General features: G+C 43.2%; 1 protein-coding gene across 2 annotated transcripts in view; it reads right to left on the reverse strand.

The window, feature by feature from the left end:
• B3GLCT (beta 3-glucosyltransferase) overlaps positions 1 to 26,822 on the reverse strand; it is a 118,093-nt gene that overhangs the window by 41,233 nt on the left and 50,038 nt on the right. For both annotated transcript variants that reach the window (XM_059892231.1, XM_059892230.1), the window contains exons 5-9: positions 25,277 to 25,353; positions 24,666 to 24,777; positions 16,339 to 16,475; positions 8,617 to 8,680; positions 1,638 to 1,757 (exon numbers count right to left, since the gene is read on the reverse strand). In XM_059892231.1, coding sequence (XP_059748214.1) covers positions 1,638 to 1,757; positions 8,617 to 8,680; positions 16,339 to 16,475; positions 24,666 to 24,777; positions 25,277 to 25,353 — 510 coding nt within the window. The remainder of the gene's footprint in view (positions 1 to 1,637; positions 1,758 to 8,616; positions 8,681 to 16,338; positions 16,476 to 24,665; positions 24,778 to 25,276; positions 25,354 to 26,822) is intronic.

Raw genomic sequence — 26,822 nt, forward strand, 5'->3', positions numbered from 1 at the left:
GGAGACCCTGGTTTGATTCCTGGGTCGGGAAGATCTGCTGGAGAAGGAATAGGCTACCCACTCCAGTATTCTTGGGCTTCCCTGGTGGCTCAGCTGGTAAAGAATCTGCCTGCAATGCGGGAGACCTGGGTTCGATCCTGGGTTGGAAAGATCCCCTGGAGAAGGGAAAGGCTACCCACTCCAGTATTCTGGCCTAGAGAATTCCATGGACTGTATAGTCCATGGGTCGCAAAGAGTCAGACATGACTTGAATGACTTTCACTCACTCACTCATAGCCAGACGGAGACCAGAATCCCAGCTGTGCCATCCCCCTGCATCACCTGGACGAATGTCCTCTAAATTTCCAGCTCATTCAGGAAATTGGGAGATAACCACCAGCACAGCTGCTTTTATTACTACTATTTATTTACTATGAACATCACAGGTGCCCAGGAAGTGTTGGTTTACCTTCCCTTTCCTTTTTCCAGCTGGTGAAAAATTTTTTTAAAAGGGAGAGAGAAGTAGAAGGATGTTTTAGTGCAAAGTAAGAGATGACTCCCTTTAGGAAACCTGACCTCACTTTGATGTTTACAGTATTTTTATGGCCCTTAATGGTCCACGCAAGTCTAGGCAACAGCGGTGCTCTGTCCTCTGCCAAAGGCAGGATTACGTCAAACACCTCGCAGGGGTGGGGGCGCTGGCTCCAGCCCAGGCTGGTCGCTCAGATGAAGGGGTCACAGAGGGGCTTGTGGACAATCCGGCCCCTAGGCTGTGGGCGCTTCACAGTGGGGCCAGGGCGGGGGCTGACCCCTTTATCACCATCTCAGGGCTGTAGGGACATTCAATCCTGATTCTGCATCATTTGGGGCTGGTTTCCAGCGACATGCAACTGCAGTTTCATCATGCCACTCAAGGCACTAGGAGGTCAACCCTTCCAGATTTTCCAGAAGAACATTAGAGAACAAGCAAGCACAAAGTCTAGAAAGACATTTCCCTCTCAAGTACTATGCCAACAGCACAGATTCTCTCCCACTGCTACTGTGTGTATGTGTGTGTGTGTGTGTGTGTGTGTGTGTGAATACACATACTCCTCTTTGAAAATGCAACCCAGACCACTGTGTCAATGGCTTGGAAATGAGGCGGTGAACCTGCTTATCCTTACGAGGAAGGGCTGCTAACCACCCAGCTGAGTGTGGTCTTTGGGTTCATCCTGGGGACTGGACCGAGGGCCCACCATGAGCCGGTGCATTCTCAAAGTTCTGGACAGTCTCAGGTGAGGTTGGAGTGGGGTCGCTGGCTGAGAGGAGGGTAGAGGTGGGCTTCAGGAGAGGGCTTGGGAACAACTGGAAATGTCTGACACTGCCTTTCTAGGAAACACACCAGGAACTGCAGCAGCTCTGTGCTATACCTTCAACCAAAGAACTGACTCAGGGGCCATGCCTCTGCAGCTCCGGGGTGCCCCCTTCTCCCGTGTCCAATAGGGTAACAATGGTGCTTACCTTACAGGGCTATCATCCCTAGAAACGTGATATATAGTTCTCACAGGGCACATGGCAAGTGGCGGTGTTTGATCAGTGTGTGAACTGCTAGGGCAACATCATGCACAACATGTATGTTTCCCTTTGACACACGAGGAAGCTGTCCTTCTGTTACTCACACAAAGCGGCAGGGAAGACTGGAACGAGGTGGCGCAGGAGGAGCCCACAATGTCTGTACAGAACTCGGGCACAGGCGTGAGCGGGAGTCCATCTCCTCCATCCCAGATGTAGAGCGCGATCTGTCACACAGGAAACCGGAGTGAATGAGAGCCAACACGACCGTGCACGGAGGTACGCCGTGTCTCCAGGGAAAGCTACACCTCCCCTTCTCTAGCGAACATCACACTGAACCACATCTACATGGCAGCATTCTGCAGGCTTCCCAATAGGTGGCGCTAGTGGTAAAGAACCTGCCTGCCAAGGAGGGAGCCGTAAGAGACACGGGTTCGATCCCTGGGTCAGGAAGATCCCCTGGAGGCGGGCATGGCAACCCACTCCATTATTCTTGCCTGGAGAATCCCAGGGACAGAGAAGCCTAGTGGGGCTACAGTCCATGGGGTTGCAAAGAGTCAGTCATGACTGAAGTGACTTCACAGCACACACCAAGACAGTAATTCCATGTAGAGCAATCAAATCTTTTATTAACCATAAACAATTAAGAATCAATATCCTGGGGGACTTCCCTGGTGGTCCAGTGGTTAAGAATCCACCTGCCAATGCAGGGGACGGGAGTTCAATCCCTGGTCCAGGAAGACCCCACGTGCCACAAGGCAACTAAGCCCATGCACCAACTACCGAGTCAATGTGCTGCAACTAAGCCCGCAGGCCTAGAGCCTGTGCTCTGCAACAGGAGAAGCCCCCGCAATGAGCAGCCCGTGCACTGCAAAAAGCACAGAGAAAAGCCACTGAGCAGCAGCAAAGACTGTGTGGCCAATACATTAATTCTTTTAAAAGAGAATCAATATTCTGACCTCCAAAAGATCTCAAAACTGTCATAAGCAATTGCAGGGAAGCTATTTTAAGGATTCTAAAGCATCACAGAGAAAGATAAAACGTAAGATCATCGTGACTCTGGTTTCCTGCAGGATGGTAATTACACACCCTGAATAACCAACGGGCTGAAACTATCTAAAAATACTGCATAAAATATCTTTAAAAGCTTTTTAATGTACTGCTAAACTGGCATAAAACGTAGAGCTCACAAAGACAAAACTGGAAAGTGAGAACCTGGGAGAGACGGTCCCTGAGGGTCGCTTTCCCTCGCAGGCACCAGCTGGGTCCTGGGCATGCTGAGGTTCTGATATGTGTTAAAGAGAATAAAGCCTGTGACCCACCCAAGTGGGGGTGTCTAACAGCAAACCCCCACATGAAGCTGGGACTTTGGCACTAGATGGGGAAAAATCATCTCCAGCTATCCTGAGATTTTGTAACCAAGATCCAGGCCTCCCTAATCTGTCACCTACATAGTCCAAAAATACCTTAAACAGAGTGGCCCTGAGTCAGTATGAGTCTCTAGCAAGTTGGAAAAAGCTAATGCAAAGCCTTACTGAGGAGCCTGCAACCTTAATAGGACTCGCGGACTGTCACAGGTGAAGTCCCCAGGAGCAAGAGCACTCAGAAAGATCACAGAAAGTAAAACAAAGACAGGAGATGAAGAGCGAGAGCCAGCAGACACAGCTTAACCAGGCCCACCCAAAAGAATCCAAGGATCAGAGTGATCAAGCACACAGATTAGAAAACTACTGTTTCATATGTTTTTATAAAGAAAAACTTTAAAACATGAGCAAAATTTCTGGAAGATTACACAGGAAAGCAAATTTGAAAAAGAAATATCTAAAACATCAGACATGAAAAATACAAGCTGAAAATGAACATTTTAATGGTAAGGATAAGCAGCCTATCCTAGACACAGCTGAATAAAAACTAGGGAACTAAAAGATGAAGCCCCCCAAATTATCTGAACTGTATCTCAGCAAGAAACAGAGATGGGGAACATGAAAGAGAAGTGCAAACCTCTAGCATATATCTAAAGTTCCAGAAAGAGTAACAGAGGGGAGGAGAAAATAGTTGAAAAGACAGTGGCTGAGAATTTTTTTTAATTGCTTAACAATTCTATTATAGAAAGGTCCAATGAATACTAAGTAAGAGGAGAAAAAAAATAGTCTGCGTCTAGACACTGGTGTTGCTGTTCAGTCGCTTGTCATGTCCAACTCTGCAACTGCAGCACGCCAGGCTTCCCCATCCTTCATTGTCTCCCAGAGCTTGTTCAGACTCATGTCCATTGAGTCGGTGATGCCATCCAACCATCTCATCCTCTGTCGTCCCCTTCTCCTCCTGCCTTCTATTTTTCCCAGGGGTCTTTTCCAATGAGTAGGCTCTTTGCATCAGGTGGCCAAAGTACTGGAGCTTCAGTTTCAGCATCAGTCCTTCCAATGAATATTCAGGGTTGATTTCCTTTAGGACTGACTGGTTTAATCTCCTTGCAGTCCAAGGGACTCTCAAGAATCTTCTCCAACACCACAGTTCAAGAGCATCATTTCTCCAGCACTCAGCCTTTATGGCCCAACTCTCACATCTATACATGACTACTAGAAAAACCATACCTTTGATTGGATGGACCTTTGTTGGCAAAGTAATGTCTCTGCTTTTTAATATGCTGTCTAGGTTTTTCATAGCTTTCCTTCCAAGCAGCAAGTGTCTTTGAATTTCATGGCTGCATTCACCATCTGCAGTGATTTTGGAGCCCAAGAAAATAAAGTATATGGTGTATGTGTGTGCATGTGTGTGTGTATATGTTAGTCGCTCAGTCATGTCTGACTCTTTGTGACCCCATGGACTGCAGCCTGCCAGGCTCTTCTGTCCATGGAATTCTCCAGACAAGACTACTGCAGTGGGTATCTATTCCCTTCTCCAGGGGATCTTTCAGACCCAGGGATTGAACCTGGGTCTCCTACATTGCAGGCAGATTCTTTACCGTCTGAGCCACCAGGGAAACTCTCTATACATACACACACACACACACCATAGTGAAACTGCTCCTTGGAAGAAAAGCTACGACAAACCTAGACAGTATTAAAAAGCAGAGATATTACTTTGCCAACAAAGGTCCATCCAGTAAAAGCTATGATTTTTCCAGTAGTCATGTATGGATGTGACAGTTGGACCATAAGGAAGGCTGAGCACCAAAGAATTAATGCTTTCAAACTCTGGTGCTGGAGAAGACTCCTGAGAGTCCCCTGGACAGCAAGACAATTAAATAAGGAAATCCAAAAGGAAATCAACCCTGAATATTCATTGGGAGGACTGTTGTTGAAGCTGGAGTTCCAATACTTTGGCCACCTGATGTGAAGAGCTGACTCATTGGAAAAGACCCTGATGCTGGGAAAGATTGAGGACAGGAGGAGAAGCGGGTGACAGAGAATGAGATGGTTGGATGGCATCACTGACTCAATAGACATGAGTTTGAGTGAGCTCTGGGAGGCAGTGAAAGATGGGAAGAGTGGCGTGCTGCAGTCCATGGGGTCGCAAAGAGCCAGACACGACGGAGTGACTGAACAAGTGAAAACCGCAGAACACCAAAGACAAAGATCAATCTTAAAAGCAGCCAGAGAAACAGCAGACTCGCTACAAAGGACCCACGTGCAAGTGATGGCTTATCACCCAACACAACAGCAGTAACAGAAGAAAGGGCACAGCGGAGCCGCGCTGCTGTGATGAGAAAAGTCTCACAGCCCGGACTCCAATACACAATGTGATTATGTCTCAAGAACAAAGTTGAAACAAAGTATCTTTAAAGGGAAACCTGAGAATTTGCCACCCCACTAAAAAGGAAATTCTGAATGATATACTTCAGGAAGAATAACAATGATCTCCATTAGCAGGGTCCAGAAGCAAAACAAAAGAGTGAAGAAATACAGGGTTTAAGTTAATGCAAATGGTAACCGCATAAAGTGACAACATCCAAGCTGCAGATTTAAAAGGAACGACAGAACAAAGCTACTGGACAAAAGAGCATCAAACTGAGAGAGGGATATGTTCTCAGGTCCTTAAATTTTCAGGATATTGATTAATTAGCCATGGTTAGGTAAGCATCACCAATTCAATGGACTTGAATTTGAGCAAACTCCGGGAAACAGTGGAGAACAGAGGAGCCTGGCGTGTGGCAGCCCATGGCGTGGCAAAGAGTCAGACAAGACTTAATGACTAAACAACAAGGTTAAGCATACATGTTAAAATGTTTAAAATAACCATTAAGAAACAGACACGGAGACTGAACTTCCAAAAGGGTTAGGGTTAGAAAAAGAAAAATGGGAGGGAGAACGAAGGTGCAAAGCAGGAAACATGGGCTCGATCCCCGGTCGGGAAGATCCCCTGGAGCAGGGAATGGCAACCCACCGCATATTCTTGCCTGCAAAATCCAATGGATAGAGGAGCCTGGTGGGCTACAGTCTACAGGGTCACAAAAGAGTCAGTCACGACTAAGCGACAGACAACAAATCTGAAAAATGTCAATGTAAATTTGCTACATGGTTTGAAGATAAAGGTTGTCAAACTGGGAGAAAAAGATAAGCATATCCTCTTCAAGAGAAACACATCAAAAGATGGAGGACATGGAAGTACTGAAAGAAAAAAGATGAAAAACACTTATGAGGCAAACACCAAACGAAAGCTAGTATGGAAGTGTTCCTGTCAACAGATGAACACTGAGGCAACGAGCATTCCTAGAGATAAAGAAAACTTTACCAAGAGAACATGACAAGTCTAAACCCGCATGCTTCTTACTGACATGGCCCCAGACTATAAACAGCAAGAGCTGGCAGCTCCACAAGGAGTCACTGTTGCCACTCAGAGGGAAGCGTTTCGTACCCTCCCTTAGTAGATGACTTATCAAGCAGACAAAACAAAAAAAAGGAGGAAGGGAGAGAGGGAGGAGATACATGAAAAGCACACAGGATTAACTGATGTATCTATTTCTTCTTTAACAGATATAAGTGAAAGTGTGAGTCACTCAGTCGTGTCCAACTCTTTGCAACCCCGTGGACTCTAGCCTGCCAGGCTCCTCTGTCCATGGGATTCTCCAGGCAAGAATACTGGAGTGGGCAGCCATGCCCTCCTCCAGGGGATCTTATTGAACCAGCGGTCAAACCCAGGTCTCCTGCATTGCTGGTGGATTCTTTACCATCTGAGCCACCAGGGAAGCCCCAGTAGATATGAAGAGACTAATATACCCTCCAATCAGAGCATATTTACCCTTTTCTCCATTTGTAAAAACTGAACATGAATCCGGTCTTAGCGTTAAGCCTAAAAATATTTCAAATGACTGTTATACAGACCAGTCGTGCTAAGCTGGAAATCAATAACAAAACACAAGAACAACACACAAGTACACTGAGTCACAGTGAAAAACGTATATTTAAAGTGAGTCCCAGTCACAAAACAATCTAAAAGCTTCTGCTATAGAGAAACTCTTACAGATGATCACCATGACATGTGTAAAAAATGTTCACAGAAGCAGTGACTGTAATAGCAAAAAGCCAGGAGTGACCCAGAGGCCCACTACCAGGAGGCTGGGCAAAGGCACCATGGGATAGTCCTGAGACAGGCTGCTGCAGACAGTGAGGATAAACTCATTACAGCTGCACACAGCAACACAGATGAGTTTCAAATCAAATTATAATCATATTCATGGTACAGTTCTGCTTATATGAAGCCCAGAAGGACGCAAAACTACACAGTATATATTCAGAGACACATTCCTACATTATAAAATGATGAAGAAAAGGGGGCAAGGGAGAGGACTCAAGAAAGCTATTCACTCTGGTGAGAATGAAGCGGGGTCCTCTTGGGGAGACACCAGGCAACCAGTCAAGCTCTCTCTCTTAAACACAGATATTCTGACTGATGGTTATACCTTTCAGGTATGTTAAGAGCTTTTTTTTCTTTTTATGTGTGTTATTTAATGTTCCATAAGCTCCCAAACCTGGGGATCTATACCTGAGCTGATTATTCATTAAAAATCTAGACAGACCCTGGCTTTCAACCAGTCATTCCCTCCCTCTCATGGAAAAGAATGATTTCTGACATGTATTTTCATAATTTAAAAACACCCCTGAAATGAAAATCCTTCGAGTGCCCTTTCTGCTCCTGGCAGGCTGCCAGTGCTGCTGGATTGAGTTATGTGTCATGACTGACCCCAATGTCCTGAGAGTCAGAATTCTCTGGAGGGAAAGGAGGGTTGGCCATCAGATGTACCCACGAATAACATGCACAGAGAGATGATCAGAGATTACTGGATTCACGATGGCACGCCTGCCACCTGCCTCAGGATCCCTACCGACCAGTGTCCACTAAGTGCCAGGGGACCAGATGGCTCCATCCTGCTGTAGGGCGCCAGCACAGGGACACAATGGCGGCGTAAGAGCAACCAAAGCACCAAATTAGACCAGAGGTATTTTAATGACATTTTGGCAAGTTTTTTAAACATTCACCTCTGGCTTCCCTGGTGGCTCAGGAAGTAAAGAACCCACCTGCAATGCAAGAGACCTAGGTTTGATCCCTAGATCGGGAAGATCCTTCTCCAGGGGAGAAGGCAACCCACCCCAGTACTCTTGCCTGGAAAATCCCATGGACAGAGGAGCCTGGTGGGCTACAGTCCGTGGGGTCGCAAAGAGTCAGACACAACTAAGTGACTAACACTTTCACTTTAGTAATATAGAATTCTACTATTTTCTGTTAATCAATCATAATATAATGGTATTAAGTGAATAATATTACATAATCACAAAAGTAAAAGATGTTTATCAGTTTTCACAATGAATAGCCAGACAAAAAATAATTACAATTAAAAGCCATAATGGAAATATAATTAACCTAACACTATAAAATAATTACCTACAGTTTGGGGGGTTAAGTGGAGTGATGTGCTAAGTGGAAGTGCAAAGATGCAGGGGTTTTCATCTGCCAGCCTTTGTCTTCTGGTTGGAGAATTAAACCTATTTATGTTTAAGGTAATTATCAATGTGTATGATCTTATTACCATTTAAAAAGACACAGTTTCTTGATTACAAAGACTTTTAACCAAACAAATTCATGACCCACCTCATGTTTTAAATCTATCGTGAAGTCAGATTTCAGGGATTCACTCTTTAATCTCTTTGTAAGCCTAGAAAATAAGAGATAATGTGAGGTTTTTTAAAAACCAAAACAGGCATCAAACAAGAATAATACATTCTTGAGACTTTCTAATATTTGAAAACAAAAGTAGAAATTTTAAGGTAAAAGTAAGACTTTCATTTCCTTAAAGCAAAGGACTATGGAAACAGAATTATTTGTGCACCAGGAAATGAAGGTAAGACCTGTTGCAAACATAGGTTTCACTGTATGAACACCTGGAAAGTAACATAAAACACAATACGACACAATAATGGCTTTCAAAAAGCCATCAAGTGTGTGAACTCTTGATAATCCTTGACTGAATACAGAAAGGGAAAGCAAAGAAGCTTGCACGACAAGGAAACACAAGTTGCTGCGTTTCAGTCTCCTGTTTTTAATGACCCTAATGAACTACAGTTTGTGGAGTTTTCAGGGGGAGAGAGCAGATGGTTTCAGGAAAGAATAACAGTTTCAAGTTATTTTCTTGCTTCAAAAAATTATTAATGGCTCTTTTCAACACAGAATAATGCCCCAAACCCCACCAGGCTCTAGAATCCCTGGCTCCTCAGCACCCTCCTGCCACCCCCAGAGCACACCCCTGGCCCAGTTCACCCCGACCCAACCTTCGCCTGGCAGCCTTTTCTTTAAGACCAAATTCAAGGGCTTCCAGACTTTCCCTCAAGACTAAACAGAAGCTTCCTCTGCTCCCAGAGTGGGAAGCACAGCCCATTGATCCATCACACACAGCAGCCCCACAACACCCTCTACACGGCTCCTGCTGTGCACCCCAACGCAGCCCACTGCCCCCTGAACCCAGTGCTCAGTGAGCAGCCTGGATGGGTGAGAGCAAATACCAGTGTGTTCCTTGATTCCAAGCTGAGAGAGAGAATTACACACTTACCAAGACCACTCAGATGCCACATGGTTCTATGCTTGTTACAGGACTAGAGGCAGGACCCCTCATTTCAACTACAAACCTCCTAATAAATATTCCCTGGTGGCTCAGATGCTAAAGAATCTGCCTATAACACAGGAAACCCGGGCTCGATCCCTGGTTCGGGAAGATCCCCTGGAGGAGGGCATGGCAACCCACTCCAGTATTCTTGCCTAGAAAATCCCATGGACAGAGGAGCCTGGCGGGCTACAGTCCACGAAGTCGCAAAGAGTTGGACATGACTAAGCGACTAACACTTTCACCTAATAAATATTTTAACTGCAAAGAAATCATAGTGATTTTAAAAAGAAAAGTAGTAACAAATTTCCAAAGTCCTTACTGAGTTTTCAGCCTGGCTGAAGCACAAATATTTCTTTTTTAAGAAATTTTAACTGGAGGATAAATATAATATTGTGCTAGTTTTTGCCATGTATCAACATGAATTGGCCACAGGCATACATGTGTCCCCTCAATCCTGAACCCCCCCACCTCCCTGCCCACCGCATCCCTCCAGGCTGTCACAGGGCACAGGCTTTAGACGCCCTGTGTCATACAGAGATAAAGGAGGAAGACACAGGTTGTAATTTACGTTTAGTTATAAAGCACTGGTTTTTACGGCTGATACGAATGTGGCTTGATGGCCGACAGCCCTAAAAAAGCCCGAAAGAATCTCTGTCACATTCCTGCTGGATATCTGCACACGGACCATGAGCAGGAGTGGGTGAGGATGTTACATAAAGAGACTGCATTCTCAGTACATTTCTGATATATATTAAGAGGAAAAAACCTGCCCTGGCACGGAATCTTGCCCAGCTTGAATTCTGCTTGGTTGGAGCCAGTTTTTATAAATAAACTCTTTCAAGTTAACTTTGGAATCTGGACTCATGACAAGTGCCTTCAAAATCTGATCAGACCATATTCAGACTCCAAAGACCAAAAACAAGTCATACCTGAGCTTACCGCCACAGGCAAGAAACAGGGGCTGTGATCAGATGCCAATGTCAGACGGCCATGCCACCCCTGCCCCTTAATAAACACCTCTGAACTGCCACCCTAAACAGGCTCTCTACTCCTGACTTTCCAGGTTTCTTTCTCATTCAGTTCTTGTACATTTTCCTTTGAGGAAAACCAGAGAAGGACAGAAAGCGACAGCCACTGAGAGACTCTCTTTAAGATGAGCACTGATTGACTGGAGACAGATCAGTGTGTATGCTGGCATCTGTAAGTGGCTGCCTTTAGCAACCCATGGACTCTGCCAGAACCAGTGATGGTTAATCAATATCATGAACTTCCCCTGGATGAGTCAGCCACATGGGATGCTCGCAGCCTAACGCAGTCATCTCGCAAAGGAGTCCCAGCTCTAAACGTGCGCAGGGGGAATTCACCTAACTGAAGAGGCAAGTCCCAGCGATGGGGCCCAGGTGTCATTCTTCTACACACAACCAAGGGCTATACTCGAGGGCTTTTCAAATGCGAATTTCAGGAACCAGCAAGGCCAGAAATCCCAATTATTTCATGAAAATATTTCTTCATTAAATATTCAGTTACCGGCAAATAAGACATTCGACATTCAGCTTTCAGTTCTAAGCATACAAGAAGCTAGACTGGAAACCTGCAACAAACGGCGAACCCCTCAATCCTGTATTAGGAAAACTTCCTACTGACTTTTCTAATTCCACTTGTGAGATAGTCAGCAGAGTAAGATATTGGAGGAAATCAAGATAAGGTTTGCAGGTAGAAAAACAACAGAAGAAACCAGTAACTGTGTTCTGTAGTAACACTTATTTGAAGAAATCACCTTATTGAAAATTAACAAGCATTTATCCAAAAATGCAATTTTTAAAAATTGATGTTAGGGTTAGGAGAACACATTAGATGGATCACCGGAAACATTGGAAAGTGTTAATTCAACATTCACTAATGCAAAGAACTGACTCACTAGTAAAGACCCTGAATGCTGGGAAAGACTGAAGACAGGAGGAGAAGGGGACAACAGAGGATGAGATGGTTGGATGGCATCACCGACTTGATGGACATGAGTTTGAGCAAGCTCCGGGAGTTGGTGATGGACGGGGAAGCCTGGCCTGCTGCAGTCCATGGGGTCACAAAGAGTCAGACACGACTGAGCAAACGACTCAACTGATGCAGAGTATATTTCCAGTGAGGAAGCATTTCTGATGAGAAAGCTTAAGAAAGTGAGTATCATGAGATGTTTTAAGTAACCAGTTTCTCTGGTGACTTGAGTAGAAGAAATGACAAAATGTGGTCCACTGGAGAAGGGAATGGCAAACCACTTCAGTATTCTTACCTTGAGAACCTCGTGAACAGTATGAAAAGGCAAAAAGATAGGACACTGAAAGATGAACTCCCCAGGACGGTAGGTGCCCAATATGCTACTAGAGATCAGTGAAGAAATAACTCCAGAAAGAATGAAGAGACGGAGCCAAAGCAAAAACAACACTCAGTTATGGATGTGACTGGTGATAGAAGCAAGATCCAATGCTGTAAAGAACAATATTGCTATAGGAACCTGGAATGTTACATCCACGAATCAAGACAAATTGGAAGCGATCAAACAGATGGCAAGAGTAAACGTTGACTTTTTAAGAATCAGCAAACTAAAATGGACTGGAATGGGTGAATTTAACTCAGATGACCATTATATCTACTACCATGGACAAGAATCCCTTAGAAGAAATGGAGTAGCCATCATAGTCAACAACAGTCCAAAATGCAGTATTTGGATGCAGTCTCAAAAACAACAGAATGATCTCTGTTCGTTTCCAAGGCAAACCATTCAGTATCACGGTAATCCAAGTCTATGCCCCAACCAGTAACGCTGAAGAAGCTGAAGTTGAACAGTTCTATGTAGACCTACAAGACCTTCTAGAATTAACACCCAAAAAAGATGTCCTTTTCATTATAGGGGACTGGAATGAAAAAGTAGGAAATCAAGAAACTCCTGGAGTACCAGGCAAATTTGGCCTTGGTGTACAGAATGAAGCAGGGCAAAGGCTAATAGAGTTCTGCCAAGAGAACGGACTGGTCATAGCAAACACCCTCTTCCAACAACACAAGAGAAGACTCTACACATGGACATCACCAGATGGTTGACACCAAAATTAGATTGATTATTTTCTTTGCAGCCAAAGAAAGAGAAGCTCTATACAGTCAGCAAAAACAAGACTGGAAGCTGATTGTGGCTCAGATCATGAACTCCTTATTGCCAAATTCAGACTTAAATTGAAGAAAGTAGGGAAAACCACTAGACCATTCAGATATGACCTAAATCGAATCCCTTATGCTTATACAGTAGAAGTGAGAAATAGATTTAAGGGATTAGATCTGATAGACACAGTCCCTGATAAACTATGGATGGAGGTTCGTGACATCGTACAGGAGGCAGGAATCAAGACCATCCCCTAGAAAAAGAAATGCAAAAATGGCTGTCTGGGGAGGCCTTACAAATAGCTGTGAAAAGAAGAGAAGCCAAAAGCAAAGGAGAAAAGGAAAGATATACCCATTTGAATGTAGAGTTCCAAAGAACAGCAAGGAGAGATAAGGCCTTCCTCAGTGACTGGTGCAAAGAAATAGAGGAAAAAAAATAGAATGAGAAAGACTAGAGATCTCTTCAAGAAAATTAGAGATACCAAGGGAACATGTCATGCAAAGATGGGCTCAATAAAGGACAGAAATGGTATGGACCTAACAGAAGCAGAAGATACTAAGAAGAGGGGGCAAGAATACACAGAAGAACTGTACAAAAAAGATCTTCATGACCCAGATAATCACGATGGTGTGATCACTGACCTAGAGCCAGACACCCTGGTATGTGAAGTCAAGTGGGCCTTAGGATGCATCACTACGAACAAAGCTAGTGGAGGTGATGGAATTCCAGTTGAGCTATTTCAAATCCTAAAAGATGATGCTGTGAAAGTGCTGCACTCAATATGCCAGCAAATTTGGAAAACTCAGCAGTGGCCACAGGACCGGAAAGGTCAGTTTTCATTCCAATCCCAAAGAAGGGCAATGCCAAAGAATGCTCAAACTACCGCACAGTTGCACTCATCTCACACTCTAGCAAAATAATGCCCAAAATTCTCCAAGCCAGGCTTCAACAGTACGTGAACCGTGAACTTTCAGATGTTCAAGCTGTTTTTAGAAAAGGTAGAACCAGAGATCAAATTGCCAACACCCGCTAGATCATTGAAAAAGCAAGAGAGTTTCAGAAAAACATCTATTTCTGCTTATTGACTATGCCAAAGCCTTTGACTGTGTGGATCACAATCAACTGTGGAAAATTCTGAAAGAGATGAGAATACCAGACCACCTGACCTGCCTCTTGAGAAATCTGTATGCAGGTCAGGAAGCAACAGTTAGAACTGGACATGGAACAACAGACTGGTTCCAAATAGGAAAAGGAGTATGTCAAGGCTCTATATTGTCACCCTGCTTATTTAACTTATGTGCCGAGTACATCATGAGAAACGCTGGGCTGGAAGAAGCACAAGCTGGAATTAAGACTGCTGGGAGAAATATCAATAACCTCAGATATGAAGATAATACCACCCTTATGGAAGAAAGTAAAGAACTAAAAAGCCTCTTGATGAAAGTGAAAGAGGAAAGTGAAAAAGTTGGCTTAAAGTTCAACATTCAGAAAACAAAGATCATGGCATCTGGTCCCATCACTTCATGGCAAATGGATGGGGAAACAGTGGAAACAGTAGCAGACTTTATTTCTGGGGGCTCCAAAGTCACTGCAGATGGTGACTGCAGCCATGAAATTAAAAGATGCTTACTCCTTGGAAGAAAAGTTATGACCAACCTAGACAGCGTATTAAAAAGCAGAGACATTACTTTGTCAACAAAGGTCCGTCTAGTCAAGTCTACGGTTTGTCCAGTAGTCATGTATGGATGTGAGAGTTGGACTGTGAAGAAAGCTGAGCACAGAAGAATTGATGCTTTTGAACTGTGGTGTTGGAGAAGACTCTTGAAGAGTCCCTTGGACTGCAAGGAGATCCAACCTAAAGGAAATCAGTCCTGAATGTTCATTGGAAGGACTGATGTTGAAGCTGAAACGCCAATACTTTGGCCACCTGATGCAAAGAGCTGAGTCATTTGAAAAGACTGATGCTGGGAAAGATTGAAGGCAGGAAGAGAAGAGGATGACAGAGGATGAGATGGTTGGATGGCATCACCAACTCAATGGACATGAGTTTGAGTAAACTCTGGGAGTTGGTAATGGACAGGGAGGCCTGGTGTGCTGCAGTCCATGGGGTCACAAAGAGTCAGACACGACTGAGTGATTGAACTGAACTGAGCAGAAGAAATTCATAAGTAACTATAAATCGTTGCCCTACCTACTGAGTCATCAGTCAAGGAAAGGAGACACGGAGAATAAACACTCCTGCAGTGGGCGCTGTTGACTAACCACACAAGACAGAGCCTTCTAAGAGAATTCTGATTTTGATTAATTTTTTAGGTCAATAAAGAGGTCTCCAGAGTCAGAGTTAGTTTGGTCCCAACTGATGCCCTAAAGTTCCCTGGCAGCTGTTTATGGTCCAGAGGTTGTAGATGCCTTAAGTTGTCCCCATCAACTTTAACCGGATAGGATCCAACTAGACACATCCCAGGTGCAGGGCCTAAGAGACCCGGGTTCAATCCCCAGGCCGGGAAGATCCCCTGGAGCCTCTAACTGTGGAGTATGCTAATCCTTAGTCTCTAGTTGTGCATTTATGTAAAGTTGCTTCAGTCGCGTCTACTCTTTGAAGACTCTATGGACCAAGGCCTGCCAGGCTCCTCTGTCCATAGCATTCTCCAGGCAAGAACACTGGAGTGGGTTGCCATTTCCTTCTCCAATGCACTAAAGTGAAAAGTGAAAGTGAAGTTGTTCAGTCATGTCCGACTCTTTGCGACCCCATGGACTGCACCCCATGGCTCCTCCGTCCATGGGATTCTCCAGGCAAGAACACTGGAGTGGGTTGCCATTGCCTTCTCCAACCTTCTACATCTACAATGGGCTAAAAAGCTTTTCAGGGCTCCAACCCCTAGAAACAGGGCACTTAGTCTAAGAAATAATAGAAACACTTTAATCTTTGTAGAAATAAAAACCACATTTGCATTATCAACTCTCCATTCCTGAAAGAACAAAAACTCACAAATAATCTGAATTATTTAGGTTAAGAGGGCTGTCAACAGCCATATTTCCCCTGAATTACAATTTACCTTCTCCTTTCACATCACAAAAGCATCACTGGGATTATCACACAAATAGCCAGGTACGATTATCTACAGCATCTTCTGCCCGGGCCCCGTTTAAATTCGTGCATATACACATGAACATAACCAGACGTCAACCCAGCCGCACAGGCATGCTGCGGATTCATTTCCTTACTGACAAAGTCACGCCTGGAGGTCACCAGGTCCACTGACAGCAGTGGTCACCCTCCTGGGTATAGAGTCCTGAGCACTCATGCGGCCTCCTCAGTCTCACAGTTCATCATTCACCTCATTTTGCAGCAGGTAAGGAAGAGGAAGCACAGAGCAGCTGAGCCCTGAGACAGGACGAGTAAGGGATGGAGCCTCTGTGTCTGGCTCCTGCTTCCCGTCTCCCTGCTCTACCACTCGCTGTCTCTGCTGAAAAGCTCACTCAGATCCACCAGTTACAAGACTTAGCACAATAAAAGGTGATTCATACACAAAATGAAATGAAAAAAAGTCTAATAAATTCTTACTTGTTTACCAGTGGGATACTAAGGGCCCAGCCGGCAGCCAAGTCAGGATATTTAAAAACTGTAGGATTTTCAGAAAAGGCATAATGGTGAATTATTGTAGATTCTTCGTCATGTAATGCTTTTCCTAAAAACCATTCCTGTTAAATAAAGATAGAAAAAAAAATTTAAAAAGCCATTCAGGCAAGACCCAAAACAAGTAAGTACCATTAGTTTTAGTTAAATATTCTGAGTGATAAAGCATAAGCACAGATTATATATTTTTAAAGAATTTTAACAAAAATATGATACTCATATGATAATGAATACAGCAGAATCTTTGTCTATGAAGAAAGCAATTTAAGATCACACCATCAGGATGAACAAAATGTTAGTCATTACATTATAAACACAAAAATGTTATTTTATAGAATATTTCTTATCAAAATACTATTAAAGAAAACTGTTCCTTTTTTTTTGTTTAGTTCAACATTTATTTAATGAATTTAGGAACAAAGTGATAGTCTATGAATACAACTTGAATATAAAAACAATCAAATGTAGAAATTTACATACTAATTTATTTTTACTGGCTTCCCTGATAGCTCAGTTGGTAAAGAGTCCACCTGCAATGCAAGAGCCCCTGGTTTGATTCCTGGGTTGGGAAGATCCACTAGGGAAGGGATAGGCTACCCACTCCAGTATTCTTGGGCTTCCCTAGTGGCTCAGCTGGTAAAGGCTGTGCCTGCAATGTGGGAGACCTGGGTTCAATTATTTTTATTGACCAAAGCAGAGTCAGTAGGCTGAAAGATGACACACTCAAATTAGGATAATTCAAGAGGTTTATTTGCCAAAGGGACCATAACTCTCCCAGGTATGAGGGGTCAGGAAAGAGCCATGAGTGACATGGCAGGAGCCAGCATGGAGCCCATGGCTGCAGAGCGGTCCCCACCCTCTGGTGCTTGAAAGATGAGAGGAAGGAGACAACAGAAAATTCCTGCCAGAATCAGTGCTTATTTTATTCATTCATTCAATTAACATTTATTATTTGTTATCAATTAACAAATTGATGGCTGGTGGCTCAGACGGTAAAGCGTCTGCCTGCAATGAGGGAGACCTGGGTTCATTCCTGGGTTGGGAGGATCCCCTGGAGAAGACAATGGCACCCCACTCCAGCACTCTTGCCTGGAAAATCCCATGGATGGAGGAGCCTGATAGGCTACAGTCCATGGGGTCGCAAAGAGTTGGACACGACTGACCGACTTCACTTCACTTTGACATTTAACATTTATCCCATACCAGTGGGAACAGAGCTTATACAACAGTGGGGAGACAGAAAGCAAGCAGGAAAATAAAATGAGTTCAGATAGTGACTGCATGTGCTACAATGAAAATAAAACAGAGTGACGGGGACCACCCTGGAAAAAGAGGGACCCTCTTAGGAGATAACTGCTGAACTCAGCTTTAAGATCACTAAGCTGAGCACACATCTGGGGACGAACAGGTAGGGCAGTTGATATAAAGTCCCTGAGGTGGGAAAAAAAAAAAAAAAAAAACTTGATATATATTTGATGAAAATATTTAGTCCAGTGTGGCTGGAAGATACTGGATATGGGAAACAAGGTACGAAAGAGAAGCCGAAGAGAGACCAGGGTTCATGTGTCACAAGAGAACAGCCTGGGTCAGACCTGCTCTCCCACCAAGAACAAGTACAACAGCTGGAGAAATTCTTAGAGCAAATGACTGAGGGCATCAGAAAGCAACAGGCAAACAGGATGTGAGGGTTAACATCCCAGAGAGCAGGGGAGCCCACCCATGGGAACCTCATATTCATCTTCTTTACCCTCGAGGAATTTGCTAGTTCTCAGAGCAAAGGAAAAGCTATGACAAACCTAGACAGTGTATTAAAGCAGAGACATCCCTTTGCCGAACAAGGTCCATATAGTCAAAGCTATGGTTTCTCCAGTAGTCGTATACAGCTGTGACAGTTGGATCATAAAGAAGGCTGACTGAGCACCAAAGAATTGATGTTTTTGAACTGTGGTGCTGGAGAAGACTCTTGAGTCCCCTGGACAGCAAAGAGATCAAACCTGTCAATCCTAAAGGAAATCAACCCTGAATATTAAATTGGAAGGACTGATGCTGAAGCTCCAATACTTTGGCCACCTGATGCAAAGAGCTGACTCATTGGAAAAGACCCTGATGCTGGGAAAGACTGAAGGCAGGAGGAGAAGGGGAGGACAGAGGACGAGATGGTTGGATGGCATCACTGACTCAATGGACATGAGTTTGAGCAAGCTCCGGGAGTTGGTGATGGACAGGGAGGCTTGGCGTGCTGCGGTCCATGGGGTTGCAGAGTTGGACAAGACTGAGCGACTGAACAAGAGCAAAGGACAGCAGAGAACAGAGTGGCAACTGGGGGCTCCTGTTTGGCTGCACCGCAGAGACAGAGCTGGGGCCGGAGGCTGCCACGGAGGTCGAGGTTGATGGGGATCCCAAAGGAATGACGCCAAAATTCTGCCTGCAATCTCCCTTCAACTCCTAGGCTACACGAAAACCAAGAGAAAAACACAAGAACCCAGTGGGAAACAGCAGTGAGGTGGCTAAAATCTAAGCAGAGGGAAACTTCAGCAGTAGTTCTGGGAGCCCAAGGCTGGAGTACAGGGTCTACCAGGAGAAAGGGTCTACGGGTAAGGGCAGTCTGTAAACAGACCTACCCAAACAAGGTCTACAACCCCGGAGAAGATCAAATGTTCCTGTGAAGGGATACCACCCACAACCTCTTCAGTTTTTCACATCAAATAGCTGACATTTAGTGAAAATTAACCCTGCACACCAAGAAACAGGACCACACCAAAAACAGAAAAATGAGAACTAGAGCTTCACAAATCAGATTTTGCAGTTAAACTATAGTTAATATGGTTAAGAAAATGATGAAAAGATGATTTTTACCAAAGAACTAGAACCTATAAACAAGAGCCAGATAGAAATTCTAAAACTGAATAATGCAATAGCTAAAATTAGGAATTCAAGTGAATATCAGACATTAATAATATTGGGTTGGCCAAGAAGTTTGAGTTTGTACAGAAAAACCCAAACAGACTTTTTGGCCAACCCCAATACAAGAGATACCAGGGCTTTCGCTGGTAGCTGAAGCTGGTAAAGAATCCGCCTGCAATGCAGGAGACCCCGGTTCGATTCCTGGGTTGGGAAGACCCGCTGGAGAAGGGAAAGGCTGATAGACAGGGATGCCATTTCCGAGATGCGGGAGACTGATGTGGAAGAGGAACAAAGGGGAATGCAGAGTTCATGTTTGAACTGGGTGAGTCTGCAGCTCCTGTTGGGTACGTGGGCCGTGGGCACAGGATCAGAGAGCACAAAACTCACTCCCTTGGCTCCTTCACACGTGGCTCAAACTGACGTGAGCTGTGAAGTTCTTCCTAAATACCCTAAACAGAGAAGGAAGTCCACCCCAGCCTATCTGGCATCCCTCTCATTTTGTGTTCTTTCCTCCCCAGCACTTATACCATCTGATGCAGTATTTCAGGTCTGCCTACCTCCTGTCTCCCCTGCATCATTATGAACACGCCCTCCTTGTGACCTGGGGTGGTGTCCATTTCGCTCTCCGCTCTATTTGCAGGCTACCTCACCTGCCCCAGGTGCTCCAAGTTTTGTGTTAAATGATGCACCAATCCTGGGAGAGCTTTCAAAGGTAACCATTAAAGAAACGTCAGCAGAATCGTTAAGTACCCGAAGCTCTAAAGCTTGGTAGTATTTTCTGTTATCCAGCCATCACGAGCTCCCTCCCTATTCCTTATCAGAAAATAAAAGCAGGAGAGAGACAGTGCTGTCTCCTAAGAGCCCTCTTCTGCTCATGGCTGTATTTCAAACACCTCCCCATCTAGGTCTGGGTCAGTTCAGCAACAAGTCATAAATGAGCAGACATGAAAGGTCTAAGTTCCTAGTTACCCGAGGATTTCTTCCCAACACTTTATGGATATATGAAGTCACCACTGGGCAAGGGAAGTAATTATAAAGCAAATAACCTTGGCTTAAGATAGAAAATTCAACATCTTCTTAAAAATTCAAATGACTCGATAACCCTGTATGTGAGACAGCAAAAGAGACACAGATGTATAGAACAGTCTTTTGGACTCTGTGGGAGAGGGTGAGGGTGGGATGATTTGGGAGAACAACATTGAAACATGTATAATATCATATGTGAAATGAATCGCCAGTCCAGGTTCGATGCATGATACAGAATGCTCGGGGCTGGTGCACTGGAAAGACCCAGAGGGATGGGATGGGGATGGAGGTGGGAGAGGGGTTCAGGATGGGGAACACATGTACACCCGTAGCGGATTCATGTCAATGTATGGCAAAACCAATACAATATTGTAAAGTAATTAGCCTCCAATTAAAATAAATAAATTTATATTAAAAAAAATTCAAATGACTAAACATTAATCAACATGAAAATCACATTTAACATACCATGTAAATATAGCTTATTTAAAGAAAATAAACACTTCATCATAAATAAATAATTTTATCATTTCAATTTTCAGTATATTTTAGCACTTTTCCCAATAATCTCCCACTATTATAATCTCCTGTTCCAAACATAAATTTATGCCGAACATGTTTTTATATTTTAATGATTAATAGCAGTGTTTAGCTATCTAGTATATAAGACTGTTTTTCAATATTTTTGTAGGGGGTTATACTGTAAAGTGGGCTTCCCTGGTGGCTCAGACAGTAAAGAATCCTCCTGCAATGCAGGAGACCTGGGTTCGATCCCGGGTGGGGAAGATCCCCTGGAGAAGGGCATGGCAACCCACCCCACTATTCTTGTCTTGCCTGGAGAATCCGCATGGACAGAGGAGCCTGTCGGTGCTGCAGTCCTTGGGGCTGAAGTCCTTGGGGTAGCAGAGTTGGACACAACTGAGCAACTAAGCATAGATGCATATTATAAACTACTCTAAGGGAGAAATTGGGAGAAGGCAATGGCACCCCACTCCAGTACTCTTGCCTGGAGAATCCCATGGATGGAGGAGCCTGGTGGGCTGCAGTCCATGGGGTCGCTAAGAGTCAGACACGACTGAGCGACTTCACTTTCACTTTTCACTTTCATGCATTGGAGAAGGAAATGGCAAGCCACTCCAGTGTTCTTGCCTGGAGAATCCCAGGGACGGGGGAGCCTGGTGGGCTGCCATCTATGGGGTCGCACAGAGTTGGACACGACTGAAGCGACTTAGCAGCAAGGGAGAAATTAATACATATTCTGTGAAGAAGCACTCCCTGTTGTGTCCCTCTTTGCAACCCCACGGACTATACAGTCCATGGGATTCTCCAGGCCAGAATACTGGAATGCGTAGCCATTCCCTTCTCTAGGGGATCTTCCCAACCCAGGAATCGAATCCAGGTCTCCGTACTGCAGGTGGATTCTTTACCAGCTGAGCCTCCAGGGAAGCCCAGTAATTTGCTTAATGGCTTCTTCATAAAGACTATTAAGACAAACTGTAAAAGAATAACTCAGTGTTCTATTAGTATCTTAGAATTACTCTTTGCCAGTACTCATGTTTTACCTCTATTAAGAATTAAAAATTAAAGACATTTCAGCAAATGCACACATAATAAAAGCATAGTGTAGGGGAAAAAACCTGAAAGACTTCAATAAGATATAGAAATTTATAGAAATCACCCAGAAAGGCAATTAACAGAGATTAATTACTGTAATAAAGATTAAAGCTTCTCCTTTAAAATATTGTATAACAGCATAAATTTGATTAGTGAGAATGACAAGATATTGAAGGGAAACAATGTCAGAATCCAATGAAATAATGATACTCTAACACATTATTTTAATATAGTTTATTTGTGTCAGTGTCAAAACTAGGTTTATTTTATACTTTTTTCCTAAAATTTCATATGGTCGGGGGGAAAAAAACACTGGTTTAAGCTAACTTCAACATCATGTAATTTTTATTCCCTAGTACTAGTTTTAAATGAAATAAAACATCCTTGACTTTTTTTCATGTGGTAGAGCTCACAAAAGAAGAAAATATCTTATTTTACCTCTGTTCTGTACTTGCTTTTCATGAACTTGCTCTGAACTTTTAAATTTATCATTCCAATTTTCATTAAAAAGTACAGTGAGTCACCATCTTCTGTACAGAATTAGAGCTATGGATAATGGAAAAAAATAATCTCCAGGTGAAGCAAACACTAGGAGGCGATTAAAACTCCTACATTCCAAAAAAGAGCTGGGAGTTTTTCTCAAATCAAAGGAAAACATAAAAGCCTAACAAATGTTTTACATAAAATGTGGCCCACAGCACACAGACACTGCTCAGCACCATCTGAAAAGACCAGATGAGACACGTTCATAAATCTTCTCTCCTTTGAAGGAATTATTTTTTTAACCTAACAACTTTCGCATTCAATTATATCTGTGTTTTCCCAGAAATCAAAAGCATGAAAAGAAATCATAATGGGTCCTCACAGCATTTAAAAAGCATCAAGACCAGTGGTTTTATTGTAGTAACAAACTTTTCAGCGTTTGAGAAACCAACCTAATGGTCACCGTTGCCCAATTCTGTGTGTGTCCACATCAACAAACCCTGCGGGCACTGGGAAGCCATGGCTCCTTTTCTGTACTCTCAATGAATCTGATTCACTTCTGGAGTGGGCATCAGAACAGGGGTGGGGTGGATGTCTAGCAATACCAGAAAGGACCCAATTCCGCTTATTCCACATTGGAAGAATCCCATTAAGTGATCAGGGCATAACCTGAGCTTCTCCAAGAGAACTGAACAGCCTAATTTACCCTCCACAAAGCTGCAGAGCTGCCTGTGAACCTCCAGAGACACTGCATGTAGCCCAGCAGGTTAGCTGACATTTCAGTTACTCAGTCCTACACAAACATTTAGGGCTTCCCAGGTGGCTCAGTGGTAAAGAATCCACCTGCCAATGCAGAAGACACAGGAGATGCAGGTTTTATCCCTGAGTCAGGAAGATCCCCTGGAGGAGAGCGTGGCAACCCACCCCAGTATCCTTGCCTGGGAAATCCCATGGACAGAGGAGCCTAGCAGGCTACAGTCCATGAGGTTGCAAAGAGTCAGACATGATTGAGCATGCACACACACACACACACACACATATTTACTAACCACCTGCTGCTGCTGCTAAGTCACTTCAGTCGTGTCCGACACTGTGTGACCCCATAGATGGCAGCCCACCAGGCTCCCCCATCCCTGGGATTCTCCAGGCAAGAACACTGGAGTGGGTTGTCATTTCCTTCTCCAATGCATGAAAGTGAAAAGTGAAAGTGAAGTTGCTCAGTCGTGTCCGGCTCTTAGTGACCTCATGGACTGCAGCCTACCAGGCTCCTCCATCCATGGGATTTTCCAGGCAAGAGTACTGGAATGGGGTGCCATCGCCTTCTCCATTACTGACCACCTAGTAAGTGTTAAACACTGTGTTCAGCACTCAGAACTCAGAGGTAAACATGATCCATCTGCAACATCCTATCTGCATGAGATAAAATGTTAAAATATGAAGGCAGGGGTGAACTTTTCTCACAAGGTATTTCTGTCTCACCTCCAGACCTCAGATACTGTTCCCTCTGCTTAGAGTTCTCTCTCCTATTAACTCCTACTCACTCCACGGGACTCAGGTTAAATGTCACATTATGTCATGACCTTCCCAGATAAGATCTGATGCCCTGCTGTGTTACTTCTAACAACGCCCAGTGTTTCCCTTAAAAGATGTCTCACTTTTAACTGTAACTGCTTCTTCAATGGTCCATCACCCCCTGCTCCTCTGCACCATCCATTCAGTCAAGACCCTTGTCTGTCTGTCCAAGCTCCTGCTATCATAGTGCCCAACACACAGCTGGTACTCAAAGTTATTTCTTACCTAAAACAATATGTGGTCATTGTTGATAAAGAGAAATAACCAATTGGAACTTATTTCTTAACTCTGGTTTATAGTTTTCTTAATTCTCTAAAACTGGTAAAACATATAGTTTTTTTTTTCCATTTAGAAACGGCTCATTGTAAGTTCCATCTGTCTGACAGCTCCAAACCTCAAAGAGAATTATTTAACATTGCTTCCAGATATTTAACTGCTATTTCATTCTTTTTTCTTTAAAGTTAAAGCAAGTTTATTGAGAGAGATACACATTCCATATAATATGCTGCATATCACAGGGTGAGAGCGGCCTATTTTGTTCTTCTTAATTTTAAATTAAGTGTTTTTATTAGACTGAAAAACCTCTTAATCAAAATTAAACTTCCTTTTAGCACTTTCTCCATGCAAAAAAAAAAAATACTTGAAGTTGTATTTACCTTTGATGGGTCATATCTTCTGAGTGTTTCTAAGAGTTGTACAATTTGTATTCTTGTATCTTCTTCACAGAAGAAAATCCATGATGAATTTCTGCTATATGTTACAGAAAAGCTGAGAAAAAGAAAGATTCTAGTAATCATTTTTATAAAATGAGTTGATAACAAGGTTTAAAACTTACTAAGGAAGAGAAATCAGGAAGTAAATACAGGACATATAAAATAGCAAGAAATCTGAATTTTTTTACCCTATATTTTTCTTCCATGTACAGTTTCAGCTTATATTAATAGAAAAGCCAGATACTAATGGTTTGTGGAACAGCCAGAGTTCAAGTTAACTCTTTCCATGACAAACCCCAGCTCAAAAGATCTCAAAATCAGTCTCAAAATATCAAATATACTGATATTATATCTTTTAAGACAGAAACATTTAAAAATATAAGCTATTCATGATTAAGAATCAATCATTAAGAAATCTGATTAAGGCAGCAGTCATAGAATCCAATGACTTTACTTGCTGACTCTCGGGAAAAACACAGTTAGTGAGAAAACAAGGGAGCCTGCAAGTGTCAGGTAGAGATGCCAATAATGAGCACATTTCATGGGCAACGTACTGCGGTAACAGCGGAAGTATGGTCCACGCGCCTTCCTGCTGAGCCAGCTGGTGAAGGAGGAGCACAGTGGGCATTTCCTGAAGAAACAACCATCAGAGCAAAAAATAAATAATACAATATGACCACAAAGATTTCTTTAAAAGACTCAAATTTCAAACCAGGTATTTTTAAAGATCTGACATTTTATTCTTCATACTACTCTTTTTTGTTCTCTTCAGGAGCCACTAGAAATGAAGGACTTCAACTGAACCCACACAAACTCCCCAGCGCCTAGGCTCCAGACAGCGCTGGAGCCCTGAAATTTGCATATCTGCAAAGAGGACTGGAAGGGAAGAGCCCAGGGCAAGTGAGGGAAAACTCAGAGGTATAAACACAGCTTTTACTGTGTACCCAACGGAGGAAGCGTGTGGAAAATGGAAAATAAAACACTTCGGCTAAACAAAAGGAATAATATACAATTTATTTCATGGGAAGAAAAAAATTTTAGAATGCCCTAAAAACACTAAAACACCATCATAATGAAGAGCTTCAGTTCTGAAAACTAGAAATAGAATCCTTAAGTACTCAGGCAACAACAGTTACAGCATAATGATGGAATTTCAAAATCTATAAACTTAGTAAGAATGAAGATCCAGAAATAGACACAACTATAGCTATATATACATGCATATACATATACATAGAGACTCATATTTTTTAAGCTATAAATATAAAACGATTAAGCAGTATTCAATCTATTTGCAGTTGTGACAAGCCAAAAGTCAGACATATAATATGCTTGAACACCCCCACAACAAACTCCAGCATATTCTGTGCTTTATACAAGCTATATCCAGGTAACTATTACAGGCAAAAGACTTTAAGGATACATGTTTAACTATTTGAAATATTACCACACTAAAGTAGATTCCATACCATTCTTGAAGTTCATATAAGCTTATTATTTAAGAAAGAATGATTTTCAATATAAATCTTTGAACTATCAAATATGTCTTATTTCTTCATTTTATATAGTATTTTTTAACTTTCATGTACAAATATGAAATGTAAAAACAGTAACCTAAGGTTACATCTACTCAAGGCTATGGTTTTTCCAGTGGTCATGTATGGATGTGAGAGTTGGACTGTGAAGAAGGCTGAGCGCCGAAGAATTGATGCTTTTGGACTGTGGTGTTGGAGAAGACTCGAGAGTCCCGTGGACTACAAGGAGATCCAACCAGTCCATCCGAAAGGAGATCAGCCCTGGGATTTCTTTGGAAGGAATGATGCTAAAGCTGAAACTTCAGTACTTTGGCCACCTCATGCAAAGAGTTGACTCATTGGAAAAGACTGATGCTGGGAGGGATTGGGGGCAGGAGGAGAAGGGGATGACAGAGGATGAGATGGCTGGATGGCATCACTGACTCGATGGACGTGAGTTTGAGTGAACTCCGGGAGTTGGTGATGGACAGGGAGGCCTGGCGTGCTGCGATTCATGGGGTCACAAAGAGTCGGACACGACTGAACTGAACTGAACTGAAGGTTACATCACACTAACAATATGGCA

The sequence above is a fragment of the Bos taurus genome, chromosome 12 (genome assembly GCF_002263795.3).
Source record: "Bos taurus isolate L1 Dominette 01449 registration number 42190680 breed Hereford chromosome 12, ARS-UCD2.0, whole genome shotgun sequence".
Classification (NCBI taxonomy): domain Eukaryota; kingdom Metazoa; phylum Chordata; class Mammalia; order Artiodactyla; family Bovidae; genus Bos; species Bos taurus.